This window comes from Exserohilum turcica (assembly GCF_000359705.1).
Source record: "Exserohilum turcica Et28A unplaced genomic scaffold SETTUscaffold_1, whole genome shotgun sequence".
In the NCBI taxonomy this organism is placed as follows: domain Eukaryota; kingdom Fungi; phylum Ascomycota; class Dothideomycetes; order Pleosporales; family Pleosporaceae; genus Exserohilum; species Exserohilum turcicum.
The window spans coordinates 1,122,797-1,142,607 of record NW_007359914.1 but is presented as its reverse complement, the minus strand read 5'-3'; the positions used below and the strand labels follow the sequence as shown (position 1 = coordinate 1,142,607).

The 19,811-nt window shown below is 50.2% G+C and overlaps 7 protein-coding genes across 7 annotated transcripts; 3 read left to right on the top strand and 4 right to left on the bottom strand.

Moving 5' to 3' along the window:
* Positions 1 to 451: 451 nt before the first annotated feature.
* SETTUDRAFT_133135 (uncharacterized protein) lies at positions 452 to 1,805 on the top strand (the record flags this gene model as incomplete). The annotated part of the gene is made up of 2 exons (XM_008022490.1): positions 452 to 1,058; positions 1,111 to 1,805. 2 exons carry the CDS (start codon positions 452 to 454, stop codon positions 1,764 to 1,766), a joined length of 1,263 nt encoding a protein of 420 aa, XP_008020681.1. The 3' UTR covers positions 1,767 to 1,805.
* Positions 1,806 to 3,306: 1,501 nt separating this feature from the next.
* Positions 3,307 to 5,270, bottom strand: SETTUDRAFT_170389 (uncharacterized protein; the record flags this gene model as incomplete). Its single annotated transcript, XM_008022489.1, has 3 exons — positions 3,307 to 4,015; positions 4,076 to 4,558; positions 4,628 to 5,270. 3 exons carry the CDS (start codon positions 5,268 to 5,270, stop codon positions 3,492 to 3,494), a joined length of 1,650 nt encoding a protein of 549 aa, XP_008020680.1. The 3' UTR covers positions 3,307 to 3,491.
* A 1,532-nt stretch (positions 5,271 to 6,802) lies between these two features.
* Positions 6,803 to 7,329, bottom strand: SETTUDRAFT_86593 (uncharacterized protein; the record flags this gene model as incomplete). Its single annotated transcript, XM_008022281.1, has 4 exons — positions 6,803 to 6,854; positions 6,911 to 6,976; positions 7,074 to 7,139; positions 7,199 to 7,329. The coding sequence occupies 4 exons, from the start codon at positions 7,327 to 7,329 to the stop codon at positions 6,803 to 6,805; spliced, it is 315 nt and encodes a 104-aa protein (XP_008020472.1).
* Positions 7,330 to 8,868: 1,539 nt separating this feature from the next.
* SETTUDRAFT_30024 (uncharacterized protein) lies at positions 8,869 to 9,876 on the top strand (the record flags this gene model as incomplete). Its single annotated transcript, XM_008021989.1, has 5 exons — positions 8,869 to 8,929; positions 8,982 to 9,288; positions 9,348 to 9,589; positions 9,640 to 9,710; positions 9,763 to 9,876. 5 exons carry the CDS (start codon positions 8,869 to 8,871, stop codon positions 9,874 to 9,876), a joined length of 795 nt encoding a protein of 264 aa, XP_008020180.1.
* Positions 9,877 to 10,792: 916 nt separating this feature from the next.
* Positions 10,793 to 11,635, bottom strand: SETTUDRAFT_162199 (uncharacterized protein). Its single transcript, XM_008022488.1, has 3 exons — positions 11,313 to 11,635; positions 11,092 to 11,211; positions 10,793 to 11,030 (listed from the first exon to the last, which is right to left on the bottom strand). Exons 1-3 carry the CDS (start codon positions 11,606 to 11,608, stop codon positions 10,865 to 10,867), a joined length of 582 nt encoding a protein of 193 aa, XP_008020679.1. The 5' UTR covers positions 11,609 to 11,635; the 3' UTR covers positions 10,793 to 10,864.
* Positions 11,636 to 11,893: 258 nt separating this feature from the next.
* On the top strand, positions 11,894 to 13,579 carry SETTUDRAFT_86594 (uncharacterized protein; the record flags this gene model as incomplete). Its single annotated transcript, XM_008022282.1, has 5 exons — positions 11,894 to 12,058; positions 12,112 to 12,237; positions 12,305 to 12,382; positions 12,437 to 13,131; positions 13,189 to 13,579. 5 exons carry the CDS (start codon positions 11,894 to 11,896, stop codon positions 13,577 to 13,579), a joined length of 1,455 nt encoding a protein of 484 aa, XP_008020473.1.
* A 329-nt stretch (positions 13,580 to 13,908) lies between these two features.
* Positions 13,909 to 15,742, bottom strand: SETTUDRAFT_152582 (uncharacterized protein; the record flags this gene model as incomplete). Its single annotated transcript, XM_008022487.1, has 4 exons — positions 13,909 to 14,468; positions 14,519 to 14,683; positions 14,728 to 15,591; positions 15,682 to 15,742. 4 exons carry the CDS (start codon positions 15,740 to 15,742, stop codon positions 13,909 to 13,911), a joined length of 1,650 nt encoding a protein of 549 aa, XP_008020678.1.
* Between the last annotated feature and the right edge of the window lie 4,069 nt (positions 15,743 to 19,811).

Below are 19,811 nucleotides of genomic sequence, written 5' to 3'. Positions count from 1 at the left end.
CTCGCTGGTAATTGGCAGCGGCGCTGGCCCTCTCCCTGTTTCGCTTCTCTTCCTTCTTCTGCCTTCGTATGGCCGCCGTGGCTCTGGATAGCCTGTCCGCCTCTTTGCTATTTGCATCTCCCTAATATCATCTCCTCGCCGCCCTCGACGGCTTGTTTCGACTGTGCTAGGCGTCACGAGGGCCAGCCAACGGTTCCCACGCTGCATGTTCTTGGACGCCTCTAGCCAAGGGCCCGATCCAGCCATCCTGAACAAACTCCACACCTTCTGTCCTGTCAACGCCCCCGCCCGCGAGGCGTTGCATAACATCCAAGCACCATCAACCGCTCCCGTCTCGACGCCGCCCGCCGCCTTTGCTATAAGGGAACCGCGCGTGCCCAAGATAGAACTTGGGGTCCGCATTTCTCCATCTCTGACCCCCAGCAACCCGTGAGCCCATATACACAAGACCATGTTTCGCTCACCACTCTTTGCTTGGTCGCCACGGCCACGCCAGGGCCAGCATGTCGACGCTTCTCCAGCAACAACACACTCACTACCCAACGGCTCTTCCGTCTATTCACCAGCCCTCACCACCGACACCAACACCACTCCGAAAATACAGTTTCGAGGATTCTGGAGCCGCCAGCAATCGCCTGACCCAAATGCTTCAAACGTCTCCCTTGATGCTCCCCACGGCTCGGGCAATTCAGCATTGCCACTGTCCCCTCCCCAGGCACATCACACCGCAGGCTCGTATATTGATGCTATTACCCCGTCTCACGACCCTCCGGAGCCAACAACACTATATTCGCGTCATCCGGCCGACGTGCAATTACCACATGACTCAAGCAACCCCGCGGACCCAGAGACTCGGGAACTCGCAGACGAAGTGAACGGAAGGCGACGTAGACGGCGCCGAAGGAGAAATCCCCGCGGCACTGAACGCCCTGAACAATGGGTGCGTAGAAGAGACGAGCGAGGCACTGCCCAAATCTACGTCAAAGGATCCGCTGCACGGGGAAAGATGGTTGCTTGTGTGATTTCTGGAACCTTTCTGATCGCCATTCTGTCTATTTGTAAGTTACAACCGCCATGTTTGGTAAATGACAAATTCTAACATGACCCCAGACCTGGCGTTCGCCCTGACTGACAAGAACCTGGGCCAAGAAATCCACATCCTCTTCATCATGGTGCTGCTCACCATTACAATCTTCTTCTGCCACTCACTCATCCGCCTCTGCATGCTCATGCTCAATCCCCCGAGCGAAGAGCAGCGTTTTGTGCCCAACATGTCTGGTGCTGAGGGCTTTCAGCCCATCATACCCATCCGTGTCCACCTGCAGCGCGATGAAGAAGCCACACTAGAAAGCGAAGGTGCTCTAGAAAGCGACGGCAACGCAGACGACTCGGAGAAACACATGCTACCACCTCCTCCACCTGCCTACGGCCTTTGGCGCAGCAGCGTCCGCGCAGATCCAAATCTCCTCCATTGGCAACGCGTAGACCAAGCCAACCCACGAGTAACGTCACGTGGCCGGCGTTCTCGCAATAGCCCTGAGCCAGAAGCTGCCGCACCCGAGCCATCTGCCCCAGAGGGCCCCCGGCCACCGTCTTACGTCTCAGAAGACGGCGTAAGTTACATAGTCGAAGCTACTCCCCGCTCGACTGTGATTGCCGAGAGTCAGACAGGAAACAGTGAAATACATCCTGCGTGGCGACCAGGCTACGCCATGAGTGAAATCAGAAGCGGCGAGTTGCCTATTACCGGCAACACCAGGCCATGAGTATAAAAGAATACGACATCTACTCTCCTCCTACTCGTCACATTCTCCCCCATGTATCAAAAACCAGGGCGGAAAAACATAGTATATTCCACTGGGGCCTTGTAATATTGCGTCTCGTTTGTTGATGTTGGAGCAGCTGATTGATTGTATCTGCTATTTCTTCCTGCATTGAAGCGTTCTCGTTATTACATTCGCATCTGCATTTACATTATCTTTTCTTTTCTTTTTACTTTGTCAGCATTGTACCAAAAATAGTATACATGCATTTTGGTCGGGAGCATACCTGATCTTCTCTCTCTCTCTCTCTCTCTCGCTAAGTACCTCTTACACGCCCTCCATCGGTCTGACTTCACGCATGCCTCTCACGTCCACACCATTCTCCCCTCGGCACATGTGCATGCAGCACCCCACATATGTGTTATCATCATCATCATCATCATCATCATTATCAGCCACAGCAGCAGCGGTGACGCCGGTATCTTGGCCCTCTCTTGTTTTGTTCTTTTCCTACTGAAAAAAAAGCAACATGACAGATCCCGTGTCCAACCTACTGTGCATCGAATGCCGTCATACCACTAATTTTACCAACGCCCCCATGCCATCTCTCGGCAGTTGACCACGTAGGTATGCCTGAAGCACACGCACACGCACACGCACACGCACACGCACACGCACACGCGCTTGCAGCTTGTCTGTGTGGCTGGGCCACCGGATAGCTGCGGGTGGCTTTTTTTTTCCTCATGTTTCCAAGTCCCTACGTACCCATACCCCCTTCCCTCATGTACGCCATCTGCCATCGGTCTACAAACACCTAGTAAATAACATCCCTGCCTTTTTCCGTGTTATTCCCCCATTTCCGCATGTTCCATCGTACGTTTTCTTCTTCTTCTTCTTCTTCTTCTTCTTCTTCTTCTTCTTCTTCTTTGCTTTTTTTGTCTTTTCTTTCTTTTTGTTTCGTTTTGCTCAAGGCAAACCATGGTCTTATCGTGTTTGTGTTATGAGTGCCGGCTTGCTTTGTGCATGTACACCTAGGACGTGCATGCATATGTATGTATTCATCGTGTGTCTTTTCTTTCTTTCTTTCTTTCTTTCTATCTAGCGGATGAGGAAGGATTGGTGTGGCTTTCTCTACTTTCCTTGTCTTTGCTACGGACGTCACAGCTTGGTTGATGACGCATGTATGGGAGAAGTGCGAGAGAGAGAGAGAGAGAGAACCCAGATAGATGGAGAGAAGAAACAATGAATAATAAATTTTGTTTCTATGTTTGTTTGTAAGAGCAAGGAGGGTGGCGTGAGTGTCTGGAATCGTGTTTGATGTTGTTGAAACTGAAAAAGCAAAAAGAACAGAGATCAACCGTTCTGGTGGGGGTTTTTTTTTCAAATTATCGTGTTTCATGTTTTATATGGAAAAGAATATATTGATATTGTAGGAGAGAGTGTGTGAGAGAGAAATTGTGTCCATGTTTATGCGTATATGCGTGTGTGTCGGGTTAATTGTCAAGGCTAATCATCTATCTATATAAATATTTCGTGGTTCTTTGCTTTGTTGTACAAAGTAGAATACTACATGTCGTGGCCAAGTTTGCGTATATCTCGTTGCGTTACTGAGCTCCATCTCTTGAAACTCGCTCTCGTATCCGTATGCATTCCACTGCGTTCCATCATTACTTCCATATCTGTCAGTGATCTGACAGCAGCCATCATTATGGGCGTCATCGTCAAAATTTAACCTAAGCTCTGTTCACCTCTTCCGCCAAATCCCTGGCCCTCGATGCTCCTCTTGCTAACGGGTCTAGCCATGCCGCCGCTGGCCATGCTCGGAGCCCCCATTGTCACACCGCTCAGACTATGCGCCACGGGCATCGCAGGCGGAGGAGGAACAGGACCCTGACCGGGTATGTGCACTGGCGTGGCCGTTGGCGTAGGCCCGTACCCCATTTCAGGGTCCTGACTACCTTCTCTCTTCTCGAATTCTTCTCTCGTGTCGTGATGATCGGATCCGTCATCGTCTTGGCCTGGGTTCGCGACTTCGTACTCGAGGATCTTGATGAACTGGTAGAAGATGACGGCCAGGATGGCGCCGATGCCCGGTCCAACCCAGTAGATCCAGTGGTCGTTGTCAAAGACACCGGTTACGACACAGGGACCGAACGAACGTGCGGGGTTCAGCGAGCCTCCCGTGTAGTAGACGCCTACTAGTTCGCCGATGAAGAGCGCGAGGCCGATGCCTACGGGTGCGATAAAGGTTGCTAGCAGCGTATGTCAGTATCAAGGCTCTGAGTGCAGGAAGGCGGCACTTCAAAACATACCTTTATGCTTTTCCTTTGCCAGCATAAAAATGGTGAAGACGAGTTCTGCCGTGAGTATAGCTTCAATCATTGTTCCCTGGGCCAAGCTCGTGCCTTCACCCAGCGTAGTTCGTACGTTGAAGTTTGTAGGGAACAGCACCTTGACTAGAAAACTAGAGAATATGCTTCCACCAATCTGCGCTGATACCAGTAGGAAGGCGCGGATGGGACTCAGGGCGCGGCAGAGCAGCATGGCAAAGGTCACGGCGGGGTTGAACAGGCCACCAGAAATACGGAAAAAGACCCATACGTTGACCATGAGGGAGAAGGCAAAGACGAGAGCAATGTACAGAAGCACAATAGGTGAGAAACCGGCCGCCTCGTTGGTTGTGGTGTTGGACTGCGGTGCTGCAGCAGACCTGATGTTGGCGACTTGAGTGCCGGAAAAGGCAAAAAAGAGGAACATGGTGGTTCCCACAAACTCGCCAACGAACGCTACAAAGTCTATTCGTTTGGTTAGGATGAGTCAAGAGATACTCTATGTGAGGCTTTCAAAAAGGGGAGACAACTTACGGTTCTTGGCATGACTTCCCATCCAGATCATCCAAGGCAGCCTGATAATGTTCTCGGGCCTTGGATCAATGGGTGGGTACGATTTACCCCCACTTGTAGTCCACATGGCAGGGTAGCGAGCAGGCGACTCTGTGTAGTATGGGTAGTACATTTCGTAGTTTGGCTTGGGCGGCGTGTCCACATAGGCCGGGTGCGAGTACGGATCCACGCTGGGCCTGCGTACCGGGCCATAGCGTGAGTTTCGCTCTGCAAAATTGGTGTACGAAGCCGGAGGGCGTGAGTGCATTCTGCTGTTGCGATTTTGATACATATGGGACATTCGAGGGTCCTGCATTTCTTGTGGGCTCTCTTCTATAGAGGCTGTTGGATGAACCGAGGGAGGAAAAGGCATAGTCTGGGATACCCTTCGAGGACGTATAGGCGTGCTTGCGGAGCTTCGCGCTTGGTTTGGAGGAGCAGTTGGTGTTTCGGGTTCAAAGTGAAAGTCGAAAGGTGCTGGATGAGATTGAGGTGGTGAATGTAGAAGCTCGCGCCGAGACTCACTGGATCCGCGCCCAGGTAGTACCCCAGGAGACTCCATTATTGGACCGTCAGAAAGATGCTGGCCATAGTTGTGGACCGGGGGACTGTTCAGTTGCGACATGAAGGTATATGCTTGGCGATGCGAGTGGCCGAGACTTGGAGGTGTGTGGTGATTAGGCTGGTAATAGTAAAAGTAGCTGATTGTATGTGGGCTGTTCAACGAAAGGGAACACCGCCGATCTTTATGTTGTAGCTACGAACATGAACGAGGCCTTGAATAAGCCTCCTAACTACCTCATGTAGCTCGGAATCATCTCCTGCAGCCCTCAACCAACCCCTCTAGATTGTCTCATTCGCCGATGAGCGCAACAAATGGCGCAACAGTTCCAGGGTCCCCGTATCAGCGTCCAGGCCATGATAGAAATGACGTTTTCACCGAACTCGGCAAGGGAAAGACTGAAGAGGCGCATTGCCACAGCATGGGTTGACTTGTAAAAAGAAGCATGCATTGCCTTGCCTAGCATATGTGTGTGGGGGAGATAACTGGCATGGCCAAGACAAGTATAAGGTCGGTGGGTTCTGGCGAATAAGGACGCAGCATGGCTGTAATGATAGCCTACCCGAGACAGGAATGCTTGTGCTTATAGCGCGATCAGGGTACTTGTAGCTAACTACGTAGCTGCCCTGACATTGGTCGTAACGTGGACGTTCCGGTTTGGTATGGAGGCCCCTGTTGTACAGAATCTTGGCGATCTCGGTACCTGTTTTTTGCACAAAAGCAAAACCCCCTGTGAATGTTAATACCGGAGGCGTTCAGGATGGCCCGACAATGACGAAGGTGCGGACGGCTCGGCTTCTAAGAGTTCTCAATCTGCAGCCGTGTCAAAGTTGTAGGTGTGCAGGGGCGAGCGAGCATTGCGTAGACTGAGACGCGGTTGTGGCGTCATAGGAATGTGAATACCATGTGGATGAATACGGCATCGGCATCGTCCATGGGCCGAAATTGGTGGAAAACTCGCGCAAGCCCAGCGTACATTGCTAGACCTAGTGTTGAAGGCTGGTAGGCTTGGTCAAATGCGAAGATGCGCCGTGGTCAACGTTTAGTACAGCGAGGAAGCGTCAGGTAGCAATCGGGTGCGAGCACGAGCGTTGCCTTGGGTAGATCTGCTTGATCCTCCGGGCGGATCTCGGAGTCTTTGCATTGACGGTCGCTGGTAACATGTTTCACCTATCTAATTTCGTGAGTGGCGCACATCAACCAGCCACCAAACTTTAGCAGTAGTCTGACACTGACAGCGTCTAACCGCAAATTGCAAGCTTGGTGAGACGGGGTTTGGCCGCTAAGGGCAGATAGTGTCGTACATGCGGTGGGCTAGTCTGGGTTTGCCTTGCGCGTCCTTCAGCCCTACTTTTTGTCATATGCGTATGCCAAGAAAAGACCCCAGCCTGTGCAGACACGTGCAGTCTGCTTGTAGCCACAATGAGGGGTGAGAATCAAAAACGGATAGTAACGGCGATGATCGAGGTCAAATATAGAAAGACTGATAGTGAAGCGGGAGGCGGGAGAACGTGATTGAGTAGATTTTGCTTTTCATTCATTACAACGCATGGGTTGCCGACATGGGATGTCCGTTGGCAGCACTAGAAATGCGGTTACTTCTGCTCGCCTTGGCCGGAAGCCTCAGATTCCTTGATGACATCGTCACTGTGTAGCGGTCAGTCTGGATGTGCTTTCACCCAGAGATATCACGGATTACTGACATGTGCTTTTCCAGCTCGTCCATGTGCTTCTTTTGCTGTCGGAGCTTCTCCTTGATGCCCAGAAGCCTGCAGACAGTCAGCAACATGCCCTCCAACCCCGAAGACTATCCCGCCGATGTGTAGTTTGCGAATGGTGTTGCTGGCGGTCCCGGGATGCACCTACTTGGCCTTCTCCTCTTGACGGATGTAGAGCTCCTCGGCGGCAGCCTCGCGCTTGGTAAAGGCGTCACTAAGAACCCCGTCAGCACCAGTTGCAAGCTTTGTCAGCACAGATTCGGGTTTGCATACCCGCCAGCCATGCCCGTGGGTCTTGAGGCCCCAGAGCCGGTAGCTCCCTCTGTTAGGCGCAGAGCAGACGCGGAGAAGTAGCGGGGGGCGGCGATTGCGCGCGCGCTCTTGATGATGGAAGTGCGAAGCATTGTGCAGGACTGGGTGAGGGAGGGGTGGAATTGAGAGGGTGAGGAGTGTTTGGCGTGGGGGGTGAATGCAATTGATGGGCCAGCTGAGTCGAGGTGGAGTGACTGCAATTGGCGCCTGGCGGAGCTTGGACATGTGCGTCATCGGCCAATGGAAAGCACGTGACGGCGGCTTGTCTTGGGCAAGGCTCAGGCCAGACGCCCATCTGGACCCTGATTGAGCGGATACGGGCTTCAGGCGACCACGGCGAAGGGCGTGCATGAACATGTCGAGCATGCCACGCAGCGCGTATACACAACATGGCCACGAGCATCCACTGCAGCGTCCAGCTAACAAGACGGCGCCAGGCCAAACACCGCCTATGTGTCGCGCCAGCCTCGAGGGCGCAGTGCGTGTGGCTGCAGGCGGGCACTGCGCCCACGGCCAGAGCATGTCACCGGCCTGCCACGACTGTCGTGAAGCCGCCCGCCGCCCCCCATGATGTATGCAGCGACGCGGCCGTTCTGGCGTTCAGCGGGCAGGCCAGGGCCAATGCACGCCTCCCAGGAGCAAAGGCGATGCCCAGTGCTCGCTGTAGCGTCGACGGACGGCCGTGGACCTGTCATGGCGGGCGTGTGCTGTGGGGCAGCCGTGTCGGCCTCGCACGCACCTCGCACGGGGGCGCACACGGGGGCAGAGAGGCCAGAGAGAAGAAGACGGCGGCAGCACCAGGCGGGCAGCTGGGCGGCGGGCAACAGGCAACGGGCGCTCTGGCGGTGACGGGCGCTGCCTCGCCCGTCCAGAGAGGCCAAAGTGAAAGGTCGCGCCTGTTCTGGGCCGTGTGAAACGACCAAGGACAGGCAGGCGTGATCGACGCCAAGCCGAGTCGGGTTCTCTCTGCCTCCAAAGTCCCCTCCTCTGATAACTCAACCCAAAGTCGCCCTTGACTACGACTCCTGCACACCGTCTTCTCGTCCGCACCCTCATCGTCGCCTTACCACCACCACCACCGCCCCAACACCCCAAACACCTGCTCTCCCTCTGCTCTATCTCTTCTCTATCTCTTCTCTCCTTGTAAGTCAGTCACCGCATTTCGTCATCCCCCCCCAGGCCCGTCGACAGCTGCAATTTGCGCCCTTTGCCGCCCCGACGACGACAACGACGACACCCGCCGTGCCCGTCATCTGCACGCAGCCACGCAGCCCGTCCGCTCCACCGCTCTCGCCATGGTTGTCGTCGCGGCGGTGCTGTCGCGGCGCTCTCCTTGGAGAGCCGTGGGTGACAGGTTGAGCCGCCCCTCTTTGCGCCCACCGCCGTTAGGTGCAAAGGCTACGCAGGCAATTGCCACAGCTCCACTTGCCGCCTCGTCCGCGCCCTCACCACGACATGCAGAGAGCAGCACGCAGCGGCGGCGGCATCCAAGCGGTGTGCTCCACCATGGCAGCAGCGCACACTGAGGGGCTTGCCGCTCGGCCATGACGATAGCGTTCTGATTGCGCTCTTTCCGCGCTCTAGCCCGGTCCGCGTTAGCTAACAGCCATGCATTTAGACTAGACATCACAATGGGTTACGAAGACTCCGTGTACCTGGCCAAGCTGGCCGAGCAGGCCGAGCGTTATGAGGGTAAGCGCACCTGCACGGGGCCGCGACTTCACAAGCTAATCGCCTGCGGCAGAGATGGTTGAGAACATGAAGGCCGTTGCCTCTGCGGACCAGGAACTCTCCGTCGAGGAGCGAAATCTCCTTTCCGTTGCCTACAAGAACGTCATCGGTGCTCGCCGCGCGTCCTGGAGAATCGTCACCTCGATCGAGCAGAAGGAGGAGTCCAAGGGCAACGAGGCCCAGGTCAACCTTATCAAGGAGTACCGCCAGAAGATCGAGGCCGAGCTGGCCAAGATCTGCGAGGACATTCTCGAGTGCCTTGACGGACACCTCATCCCCTCTGCTGAGAGCGGCGAGTCCAAGGTCTTCTACCACAAGATGTAAGACGCACAACATGGACCACTTTTGGGCACCTGCTGACGATTGTGTCCTTGAACAGGAAGGGTGACTACCACCGCTACCTTGCCGAGTTTGCCGTTGGCGACAAGCGCAAGACCTCTGCCGACAAGTCTCTTGAGGCCTACAAGGCCGCCACCGAGGTCGCTGCCTCCAGCCTTGCCCCCACCCACCCCATCCGCCTCGGACTTGCCCTGAACTTCTCCGTCTTCTACTACGAGATCCTCAACTCGCCCGACCAGGCTTGCCAATTGGCCAAGCAGGCTTTCGACGATGCCATTGCTGGTAGGTGCAAGATGCGCACATCCTCAAAGACCAAGCTAATCGCAACACAGAGCTCGACACCCTGTCTGAGGAGAGCTACAAGGACTCTACCCTCATCATGCAGCTCCTCAGGGACAACCTGGTACGTTTTCAGCAGGCGCTTGGATAAGCGTACACGTGCTAATTCACTTCAGACCCTCTGGACATCTTCCGAGGCCGAGCCCTCTGGTGACGCACCCGCCGCCGAGCCTGCCACCGACGCGCCCAAGGCTGAGAGCAGTGAGGCCCCCGCCGAGCCCAAGGCATAAAGTCGAAAAAATATATCAGACGCAAAAATGACCGGGATTAATGGCACGGTGTATCTTGGTAAGAATCAATGATGCCTTGGTCATCGTTTTCTAGTCGCATGACAGGTATATCCATGGGGCTTCTGGCCGGGAGCGCTTTATTAGACTCCAAATTCTTAACCTCTCTACACTTCATGCGCCCAACTATTTTCCAAAGTCATCCCAGCCCCACAAACATGCGTCATATCCAGTCCCCGCTTGTATGTTCGTCACCATTCATGATTTCCGTCAGTCCAAGACTTAGATGATGATATCGACTTGGTTGTTGGCACGTCTAGGTAGTATAGTTACTCCTGACTTGGCCGTTACAAAGAGTCCCCTCAACAGACTTGTAATTAAACACTATTCCCTTCTTTCAACCTACAGTAAACAATAACAAATCGTTGCAAATATCCTATCAAGTGAGTGATGAGCTAAAAGAATTGATACTGTGTAGATGAGTATGTACTCGCACTGTGACTGATATGCTGAAGACTGAGTGACGTGCTTGGATATCCTGCCATGGCAGACAGACGTACAAGTACAATGAAGTAACATGAGTTGATTGAAATATTGAGTATGCGGTGCTGCTTGTTCTCACAAGTCATGTTCGTCCATGCCTTGGCATGGTCGTTCTGGCGTCGACAGCTCAGCTGTGCCTTTCACATGATTATCACACGGCCTCAAGATGTGTCGGGAAACTGTCTGTGGAAACTTGGGGTACTAGAGTCTGGTAACGGATTTGATAGGTTCGTGTTGCGCACTGGCGCATTTCATAGTGAGGGGCACAGGGGCCCTGGGACATTGGCGGCAGCTGAAAGAGCCAGATCATAGAAGAGACTCCAGTATCAGAGGCGCAAAAACTTCACGAGCAAAATGTGGCAACCATATGAACATTGTGTACTTATATTCTAAGCAAGAAACGTTATACAACCTGTGTATTTTTGATGTACAGTCCCCAACCCCCACTTTATGCGTGCCACAGCCTGGCAATAGCCTCGGTAATGCCGACGTCGTTGGTCTCAAACGAGTAGAGGGCAATACCCAGAGTGACGGTTCCGATACGGAGAGCCCACATGGAGAGGTTGCGGACGAGGGGGACACGCTTCTTAGGGAAGTAGTCAATAATGCATGCCCTGGATATGTTAGTCCACACATGTCGGTAGTGGATGTGTGCTTGTAATGGGCTCTACATACTCGAAGCCAATGTGCGAGTGTACGACGAGGAGTGCGCAGAGAATTGAGTCGGTAATGGGGTTGAGCGATCCAGCGGCGAAGGGTGCAATGGTCAAGGGAACCAGACCAGCGGAGATGATCCTAGACCACTGTCAGCGGGTGTTCGTGTAGTATACAGCGCAAACGTTTCAGCCCTCCTCTTGCACATGTCCAAATTCTCCCAAACAAGTCGACTGCCATACCTCTCAAAACTCCAGTGATAGCTGCCATGCGTATAGTCTGGCGCGGGCACAGGCACGGGGTCGTTGGCGGTTCCGACAATCTTCTGGGGAAGCGGGGGCAAGATCTGCTTGCGCTGGGTGGCGTGGAAGGCGGCGACGCGGGTGGACTGGGGAATGGCCGAGCGCTGGAAAGCTGGTCGCAGCTGCTGGGCAAGCGGGCGGTTCATGGTGGAGGTGGCTGTCGACAGCATGCGCTGCGAGGCTGTGGGCTGGGCGCAGGCCTGCCTGAAGAGAGTGGGACGCATCATGGAAGCCATTGCAGTGGTTGGAGAGGCACAGGCGTGGGCAGAGGCAGTGGGAGGTTGCAAGACGATATGTCGGAACGGCGAACAGATGTTGACGACAATGCCTCGGATGAGCACTGCTGACGTCCCTGTAGCGCTCATTGGCCAGCGGTGGAACCCGGGAAGTCCCGTGACAGCAGATTTCGAACGTCAATCAACCTCAACCTAGGCCAAGCTGCAGCTCGACGAATCTCAACCCCAAACCCCCCCATCACCGCCCCATCTCCCATCGTCCCCCGCACCCAGCGAGCAGACGCAATGGCTTCCCGGCGGCTCGCACTCAACCTGCAGCAGAGCATGCGCTCTCGCTCCGCCATCAGCGCCGTCAAGTCATCGAGACAGTCGCCTTTGACACGAGGCCTGGCCACACCCATTTCCTATGGCGCAAAGACCGAGTCGACCACGCTCAAAAACGGCTTCACGGTATGCCACACACGCTGTGATCCGTCAGGACTGCAATTGACCCCAGTGTGCAGATTGCTACCGAGCACTCCCCGTGGGCCCAGACTTCGACCGTCGGTGTGTGGATCGACGCAGGAAGCCGCGCAGAGACGGACAAGACCAATGGAACTGCACACTTCCTGGAGCATCTTGCTTTCAAGGTACGGACACGCGGCTGGCAGCCAATGGCAGTGCGGGGCGACAGGAATGCTGATGTAGAGACGACAGGGAACCCAGAAGCGCACTCAGCAGCAATTGGAACTCGAGATTGAGAACATGGGCGGCCACCTGAACGCCTACACCTCGGTACGTGCGCCCGAAAGAGACGCATCTACACGACGGATATTGATGACGTGACAGCGTGAAAACACCGTCTATTACGCCAAGGCCTTCAACAACGACGTCCCCGCCGCCGTCGACATCCTCTCAGACATTCTGCAAAACTCCAAGCTCGAGCCCGCCGCCATTGAGCGCGAGCGCGATGTCATTCTCCGCGAGCAGGAAGAGGTGGACAAGCAGCTCGAGGAGGTTGTGTTCGACCACCTCCACGCCACGGCTTTCCAGGGCCAGCCCCTCGGCCGCACCATTCTCGGACCCAAGGAGAACATCCAGAGCATCCAGCGCGCCGACCTCGAGAACTACATCAAGACCAACTACACTGCCGACCGCATGGTCCTCGTCGGTGCCGGCGGCATCCCCCACGAGCAGCTCGTCGACCTTGCCGAGAAGTACTTTGCCAACCTCCCCTCGGAGCCCCAGGACTACTCGTCAAAGTCGATCGCTGCTGAGCAGAAGCAGAAGCCCGACTTTGTTGGATCCGAGGTCCGTCTCCGTGACGACACCATGGGCACCGCCAACATTGCCATTGCCGTGGAGGGTGTCAGCTGGAGCGACCCCGACTACTTCACCGCACTGGTAACACAGGCTATTGTCGGTAACTGGGACCGCGCCATGGGTACCTCGGACTACCTTGGCAGCAAGCTCAGTAACTTTGTCTCGCAGCACGGTTTGGCCAACAGCTTCATGAGCTTCTCCACCAGCTACTCTGACACTGGGTAAGTTGCGATATGAAAAAGCAAAACAAGTATAGGAATGCGGCTAATATATGCTAGTCTCTGGGGTATCTACCTTAACAGCTCCAACCTGACGCAGCTTGATGACCTTGTCCACTTCACTCTCCGCGAGTGGACTCGCCTTTCGATGAACGTGACTTCGGCCGAGGTTGAGCGTGCCAAGGCCCAACTCAAGGCGTCGATTCTTCTCGCGCTTGATGGCACGACTGCTGTGGCCGAGGACATTGGCCGCCAGATTGTGACGACGGGTCGCCGGTTATCACCCGAGGAGGTTGAGCGTGTTGTTGGCCGCATCACGGAGAAGGACGTGATGCAGTTTGCACGCAACAGACTATGGGACAAGGACGTGGCTATTTCAGCCGTTGGTCAGATTGAGGGTCTGCTGGACTACAACCGCATCCGGAACGACATGAGCAGGATGCTTTCATAAAGCAAGCAGACTAGTCAGGAGACGAGAAGGAAGGGGGAGTGAGGGGGTGAGAGAGAGAGAGAGAGAGAAAGGCAAAGGAGGTGTAGAGAGGCATAGAGTTGGCAGCTGTGAGCGTTTTCTGAACAGCATGCGAAACCTGTATTTTGTGTACACTTAAGTCGAATTTTGACAAAGAAGATATCATTCAGGTTTTTTTTGTGTTATGATATTGATGAGTAATGTATAGAAAGTGCAGTGTATTCTAGGTAGATGCTTGTGTCAAACAAACAAACTAGCCTATAAGATGGCGTCATGTTCTCCTTTGATTGCCAGGGTCATGCATGAGTCAATTACCTGGGTGGTCTTCCATCCGTTACATGACCATAACTTGGATTCTCATAGTCGCCAAAGCACGCATAGTCGTAATCAGCCAGCTCAATCTGCTTGTGCATGACGCGGAGAAACGTGTCCATGTCACACCATCCGTCGTCTCGAAGGCCGCACTCGACATGGCTTTTGCCCAGGGGAATAGTCCTCTGGTTGAGGATGAAATGGACGTAGCTTGTCGGGGGCCCATCGAGGTAAATGTGCTCGGCGCTTGTGCGTTTGGGATTCACAGGGGCAGGGGCCTTGATGACTTCAATGTCGAGGCGGCCGGCAAAAGGCTGGAGGTGGGAGAGGATGAATTGACGGTCGTGCTTGATGTGGGTTGTGGGGAGGGAGTCGTTGAACTGGGTGAGGCCAAAGGCAACGAGGATGCTGAGGATGCCGGCGTCGTGGCTGAAGTCGAGGTTGAGGGCTTGGTCAATGGGAAATGTGACCGTGTTGTTGTCCAGTGTCACGTTGATTTGGGCCGTGGGCGAAGTGATGACGTGGTGTTGCATACGGGCGAGGACTTCTTCGACGTAGCCTATTCGATATGGTTAGTTGGATCATGACTTGGGGTCTATTTATACATACCTATGCCGATGGCGCGGCCAACGGGCGAGGCAAAGCCTGTGCCGGCTTGGAAGCCAATGTCGAGAGAGTACTCGAAGCCTTGCCATTCTTCGTAGGTGAAGATGCCGCACCAGTGGGAGAATCCTAGCGAGACTGTTTCGTAGGAGCATAGGGCTTGCGCGTTATCTGGGGGCTATTAGTCAGGCCCAGGTTGGTTGAGAAAAACCTACATGTATCCTTCAGAGTCCAGTCCAGATCACCAGTAATATTGCTCTTGATTCTTTGGTGGGCATCATGCAGATATACACCAACCCAGTCCATGAGCGCGTCCTTGCTCGACTGCCAGCTGGAATGATTGCACTGCTTGTAGCCAGCAAGCGTATTGTTGAAGCCTGGTGCTTCAATGGCAAGTTCCAGCGTTGCATTCTGGGTCCAACCCAGCCCAAAGAAGCCGGCAAGAAAATATTCTGCCGATTCTGTCATGCGGCGCTGCGTAGTGCTCCTTACAACAATCTTGGATCCATTGTTGGGATACAAGTGACCATACTGATAGTAGTGTAGAGTACCAGACTGAAAGAGTTCGTATTTTCCGTTGGGAACCAGAATCTCAGCGCCGAGCAGAAACTGCCAATCGTTGAGGAAGGAAAGCGGACCGTGGCCAGTAAATTTGCCAGCTGCATCTGCAAGCTTCTTGCCCAGAGTACGCTCGGCAGCATCACCACTGACTTCGGGGTACCGACTGCCATGTCGATGGACCATGTTGAGCCATGTTACGTTTGTGCCCGGAGGAATCGGGTATTCCTTGACGCCGAAACCGCGGGGATTAGGAAAGTAGGGACTCAGGTTGGCCAGGCTCTGGAAGATATTCTTGTTGTCTGGGTTACCCGGAATAGGCATTTGCGTCTCCAACGGCGTGTTTGGTATGTACGATACACCGGCAAAGGGCGCAGCGTTGGTCTGGGCAAGGAACGGGGCAGCGCCCGTCTGGGTTGGGCCTTGGAAATGCCCGTCATCGGTGACAAAATAGTCTGGAACACCAGCAGACTGTGCAGTAGGGGTAGCGTGAAGCGGAATCTGCGGTCCAGAAGCACCACCTTGTCAGAGTCAGTGGATATCCTTGACATGGGAAATGTCATGTCAAAACGGATGAAAATCACACGTGTTGGTGGGCGAGAGATACGCACCAAAGTTGGCGGGATGGAATGAGTGGAGGAGCTGTAGCGAGCGCTCCAGAAGGCCATGCATGGTGGGGTAGCTGCGAATGCGAACTCTTGTTCGACAAGGCAGAGGTGGCTGTCAAAGCCAGTCTAGCACGTGTGGGATGTAGGATGCACGCGCTCCCAAGTGAGGGTTGGTTGGCACGCGTTGCTGCCACTACTGAGGTGGTGAAGCGTTCAGTTTGTCAGGAAGCAGCAGCTTGAGCTTTGGCCACATGGCTAGAGTTTCCGTGACGCAATGCCCGAGGGATTGCACGGTATCCATGTTCAAACAACCCCCCTCCACCTCAGCCCTCGACATGCGACAGGGCATGTCAGGAGGCGCTATATAGGGAAACAGGCACAAAGGGAATCCGGGGTAGACGATCCTCAAGGGACTAGAGCAGATCTCAACAAAGTCACCATGAGGCTACTGCTACCTGCATCTACAAGGCAAAGGCGATTCCCGCACACGAGCCCGTCGGTAATACTCTAGTGGCATGGAATGACTTGGCAGATACGAGCATTTCGCTGGGTGCACCATTGGAGAGACGGGCGTGGGGGAGAGAGGCTTTATACTGCTCACGCTGCATCTCTAGCAGGAATTGTGCAGTGATTAACATGGCAATAGTTAAACAACCCACCACTAATAGCTATCTCACCCACCTCAAAGCTAGGGTCTACATTAGGGGCGCGTCATTTAAACTCTATAGAGTTAGCACTATAATTAAATAACTTAGCTTTTTTTTATAACTTACTAAGTAGCTAAATAATACCTATTGAGTAGAAAGCGCTAGTGCTATATTTTAGGCGAGCTAGGTAGCCTCTAAGCTATTTTAACCTATAATATATAACGCATAGAAATTATTAAAATATACTAAAAACTTTATTAATTTTACGTTTTATTATATTGCTTACTACTTATAACGTAGTTCACAAGTAAGTTGCTAACCTAAGTCACTAACGCCCTACTAGCCTATTAACTTTATTACTATAACGCGTGATGTCTTAATAACATAACTATCTATTAATATATTGTAAATCTTACTATTAACTTACTCTTTTTAATGTTTAGTTATAATATATTTAGAGTATAAACTATACTACTACTATCTATAACGTCTTATAAAGAACTCTATCTAATTAATGAACTAGAAAGCGCCCTTAATGCAAATATAAGCTAAAATTAAAGCGTCCAAATAAGCTAAAAGAGGAGGCTATAGTTAAGCGTATTTTTAAAAAGTCTATATAAGAATTTGCGCTTATAATGCTTGATATCTAAGTAATAGCTTATAAAATATTAAAAGAGCGTAGTAGCAACGTTATTAGTAAGAACTAGGTTAATAACTTTATTGAGTAGACTTCTAAGCTTCGTACGCGCTAAAGCTATTCTTATAATTACTAGTAAGCTGCCTATAAGAATCTAGTAGCTATCTAGCGCTAGTTTAACTTAGTCTAGGTAATAAGGTAGAAGTAGGGTATTATAGATAATAATATCTATAACTTTAATAAAACTAGCTTTATAATAAGTAAGATTTTATTATAGTTAGTTATTATAGGATTAAAAGAATATAGAAAAAAAAGTAGATATAGCTAAGTAACTATAAGTAGGTTACAATAATCTAAGGCGTAGGCGCGTTAGGTTGCTAAATACTACTCTTTATTATCTTTATAGGTAAGGTGCTTATTAACGTCTAGTTTAAGATTTTGCTTACTAACTAAGTTCTTAAAGTTAGTTTTAATAGCTAAACAAATAATTAGCTTAGTTTTACTTAGTTAGAGCACTTTAATACCTATATAGAGAGCTCTACTATAGGTAGGTATTAACTACTTGTCATTAATAGCTATAAGAGCTACTACTCTATTAATTTCTAAGATCTTTGCAAGGAGAAGAATATTATACTTCTCTATATACCTACGCACTTATCTTACCTATTATAGCCCCTTAACGTTGCCTACTTCTCGCTATTAAAGCGCAAGTATAGCAACTCTATTTTAGGCTTAGCACGTAACTGCACCTACTATATTAGTAAAAAGACCTTTTTACTAGCCTTTAAGACTACTTTTAAGCAGTCTATTATAAAGGAGAATATCTAAGCTAGCTTTAGAGGCGCTAGTCTAGTCCTATACAACCTATAGGCTATGCTATCTAAGCTTAATATAGTAGTGTAGACACTTATATAATTACTATAATAGGTAGCTACCTAGTAGGCACAGACACTACGCAACGCGCGCGAAGTTAAGTCTTAAATTAGTCTTATTTAAGAGAGCGTAAGAAAACGCTATAGGTCTTTTACTAATCTCTTTACTAAGTAGATTATATAGCTAAGTAAGAGGGCCTAGTAAATAGTATATAAAATAACGCTTATAATAGAAGAAATAGGTACGCTTTAAATAGCTCTTAATAAGTTAAATAAGCGTAAAAGCTATAAGTAGCAATATATATAGATAGAAGAGACTATTACTATAAGTAAAGTATAAAAAGTATTAGCTAAATAGGTAAGTAGTAGTTGTAGTAATAGTAAAAGTGCGTTAAAGAGGGTGCAAGGAGAGTGGTAGTGCAAGCGTTGTAAGTAGACTAGACACAACGCTTGTACCTACGTAGTCAAGATAAATAGTGTAAGTAATAGTAGCAATTCTAATTATAAATTTAGTATATTACAATAGTTTATTAACTATAATAAAAAACTATAATAACGTGTTAATATAGATGTGGTAGTGGGGCGTTAGCGACTCGCTTAGGTTAGCGACTTACTTGTGAACCACGTTATACTGATTCTAAGTTAAAACTAAAGTTATTAAGTAACGCCTTTACTTATAAAGCTACTTTCTATAAAGCTACTTTTTATAAAGCTACTGTTTATAAAGTTATAGCCTATAAAGCAATAGCTTATAAAGCTATATAGCTTAAGCCTTTATACCATAAGTAAAGTACTAAGCGTATACTATACTAATAAAATTATAGTAAGCTTTATAGTATTATAGAGTATAAAATTAATAGTTTATAAGAGGTCTTACTTATCAATTATAATTACTTACTACTACTCAAAGTTCTGTATAATAGCTATAATAAAGCTTTTAATATAGTTAATAAGTGAGCTAAAAACTATAGTGTTATGTATAATTAATATAAGAGACGTAGTAAGGTAGTAATTTAAGTTATAATACAGAGGGGTGACACGAAAAAAACGTCACTAAAAAAGTGGTTATTTTAAAACTGTAATATATAGCTGGAAAAGATAGCTAAAAATAAACGAATTGCAGATCTAGAAAGCCAAGATCTGCTAGTTTGGCATGGTGGACCCAGTATTTGCTTAGTCAGCAGCCCTGAGCGAACTAAAATCCCCAAACTAGAAGCTTGAATAAATCTAAACATAATATCTAGATTACTCTATTGTTTTTATATAAAAGGGTCCAAGTCTAATATATATTATAGATCTATCTTTAATCTCTAAGCTCTGACTGTTATAGTATACCTTTACTAGTTAGATCACGTGATATATAGAAGAGTCTGATTTTTTAGAGTATATTTATTCCTCGCTAAGAATAGAAGCTAATATTTAGTGTACCAGCCCTTAGCTTCTACTGCAGCTTGCCAACGCCTAGGTAGAGATAAAATACAATTATCTATATCCTGTTGTGGAATAGCTTGCCACTCTTCAAAAATAGCCCTAGTAAAAGCCGCTATACTCTTCTGGTTATTACCTAAGCCTAAAAAGGATCTAGATCTTTTAGATGTATGGTTTTTAAGTAAACTCTGTTAGAGATATAAGCTAGTCAGCTGATCTCTAGCAGAATCCGGGTGCTTGGCTAAAACCTAGATTCTATCATTAGTCTGCCAAGACTGTGATAAAAGACTGTAATAATCGATCAACATACATCTGATCGATCAAACAGATATCTATTACGCTAAAGATTACGCAAGCTATTACGTGGCAGATTCTTCTAGAATCTGATATAGTCAAATATATATAGTAGTAGATCAGCTAAGTAGATAGAACTAGAGGAAACCCAANAGTCTACTAGACAGTCAATCAGATCACTAGTTTTACTTCAGTTACTCAATCCTCCTCTCCCCTAGCAAATACCTGCCGAGTGCTAGATTCTATCGATCAACC

What these genes read in the sequence shown, in the direction of transcription:
- SETTUDRAFT_162199 (XM_008022488.1), bottom strand. Translation starts at nt 11,608, where the DNA reads ATGGCTTCCATGATGCGTCCCACTCTCTTCAGGCAGGCCTGCGCCCAG. An exon ending in TATCACTGGAGTTTTGAGAG is followed by an intron (nt 11,212 to 11,312) that starts GTATGGCAGTCG and finishes ACAGTGGTCTAG; the next exon opens with GATCATCTCCGCTGGTCTGG. An exon ending in CACTCGCACATTGGCTTCGA is followed by an intron (nt 11,031 to 11,091) that starts GTATGTAGAGCC and finishes TAACATATCCAG; the next exon opens with GGCATGCATTATTGACTACT.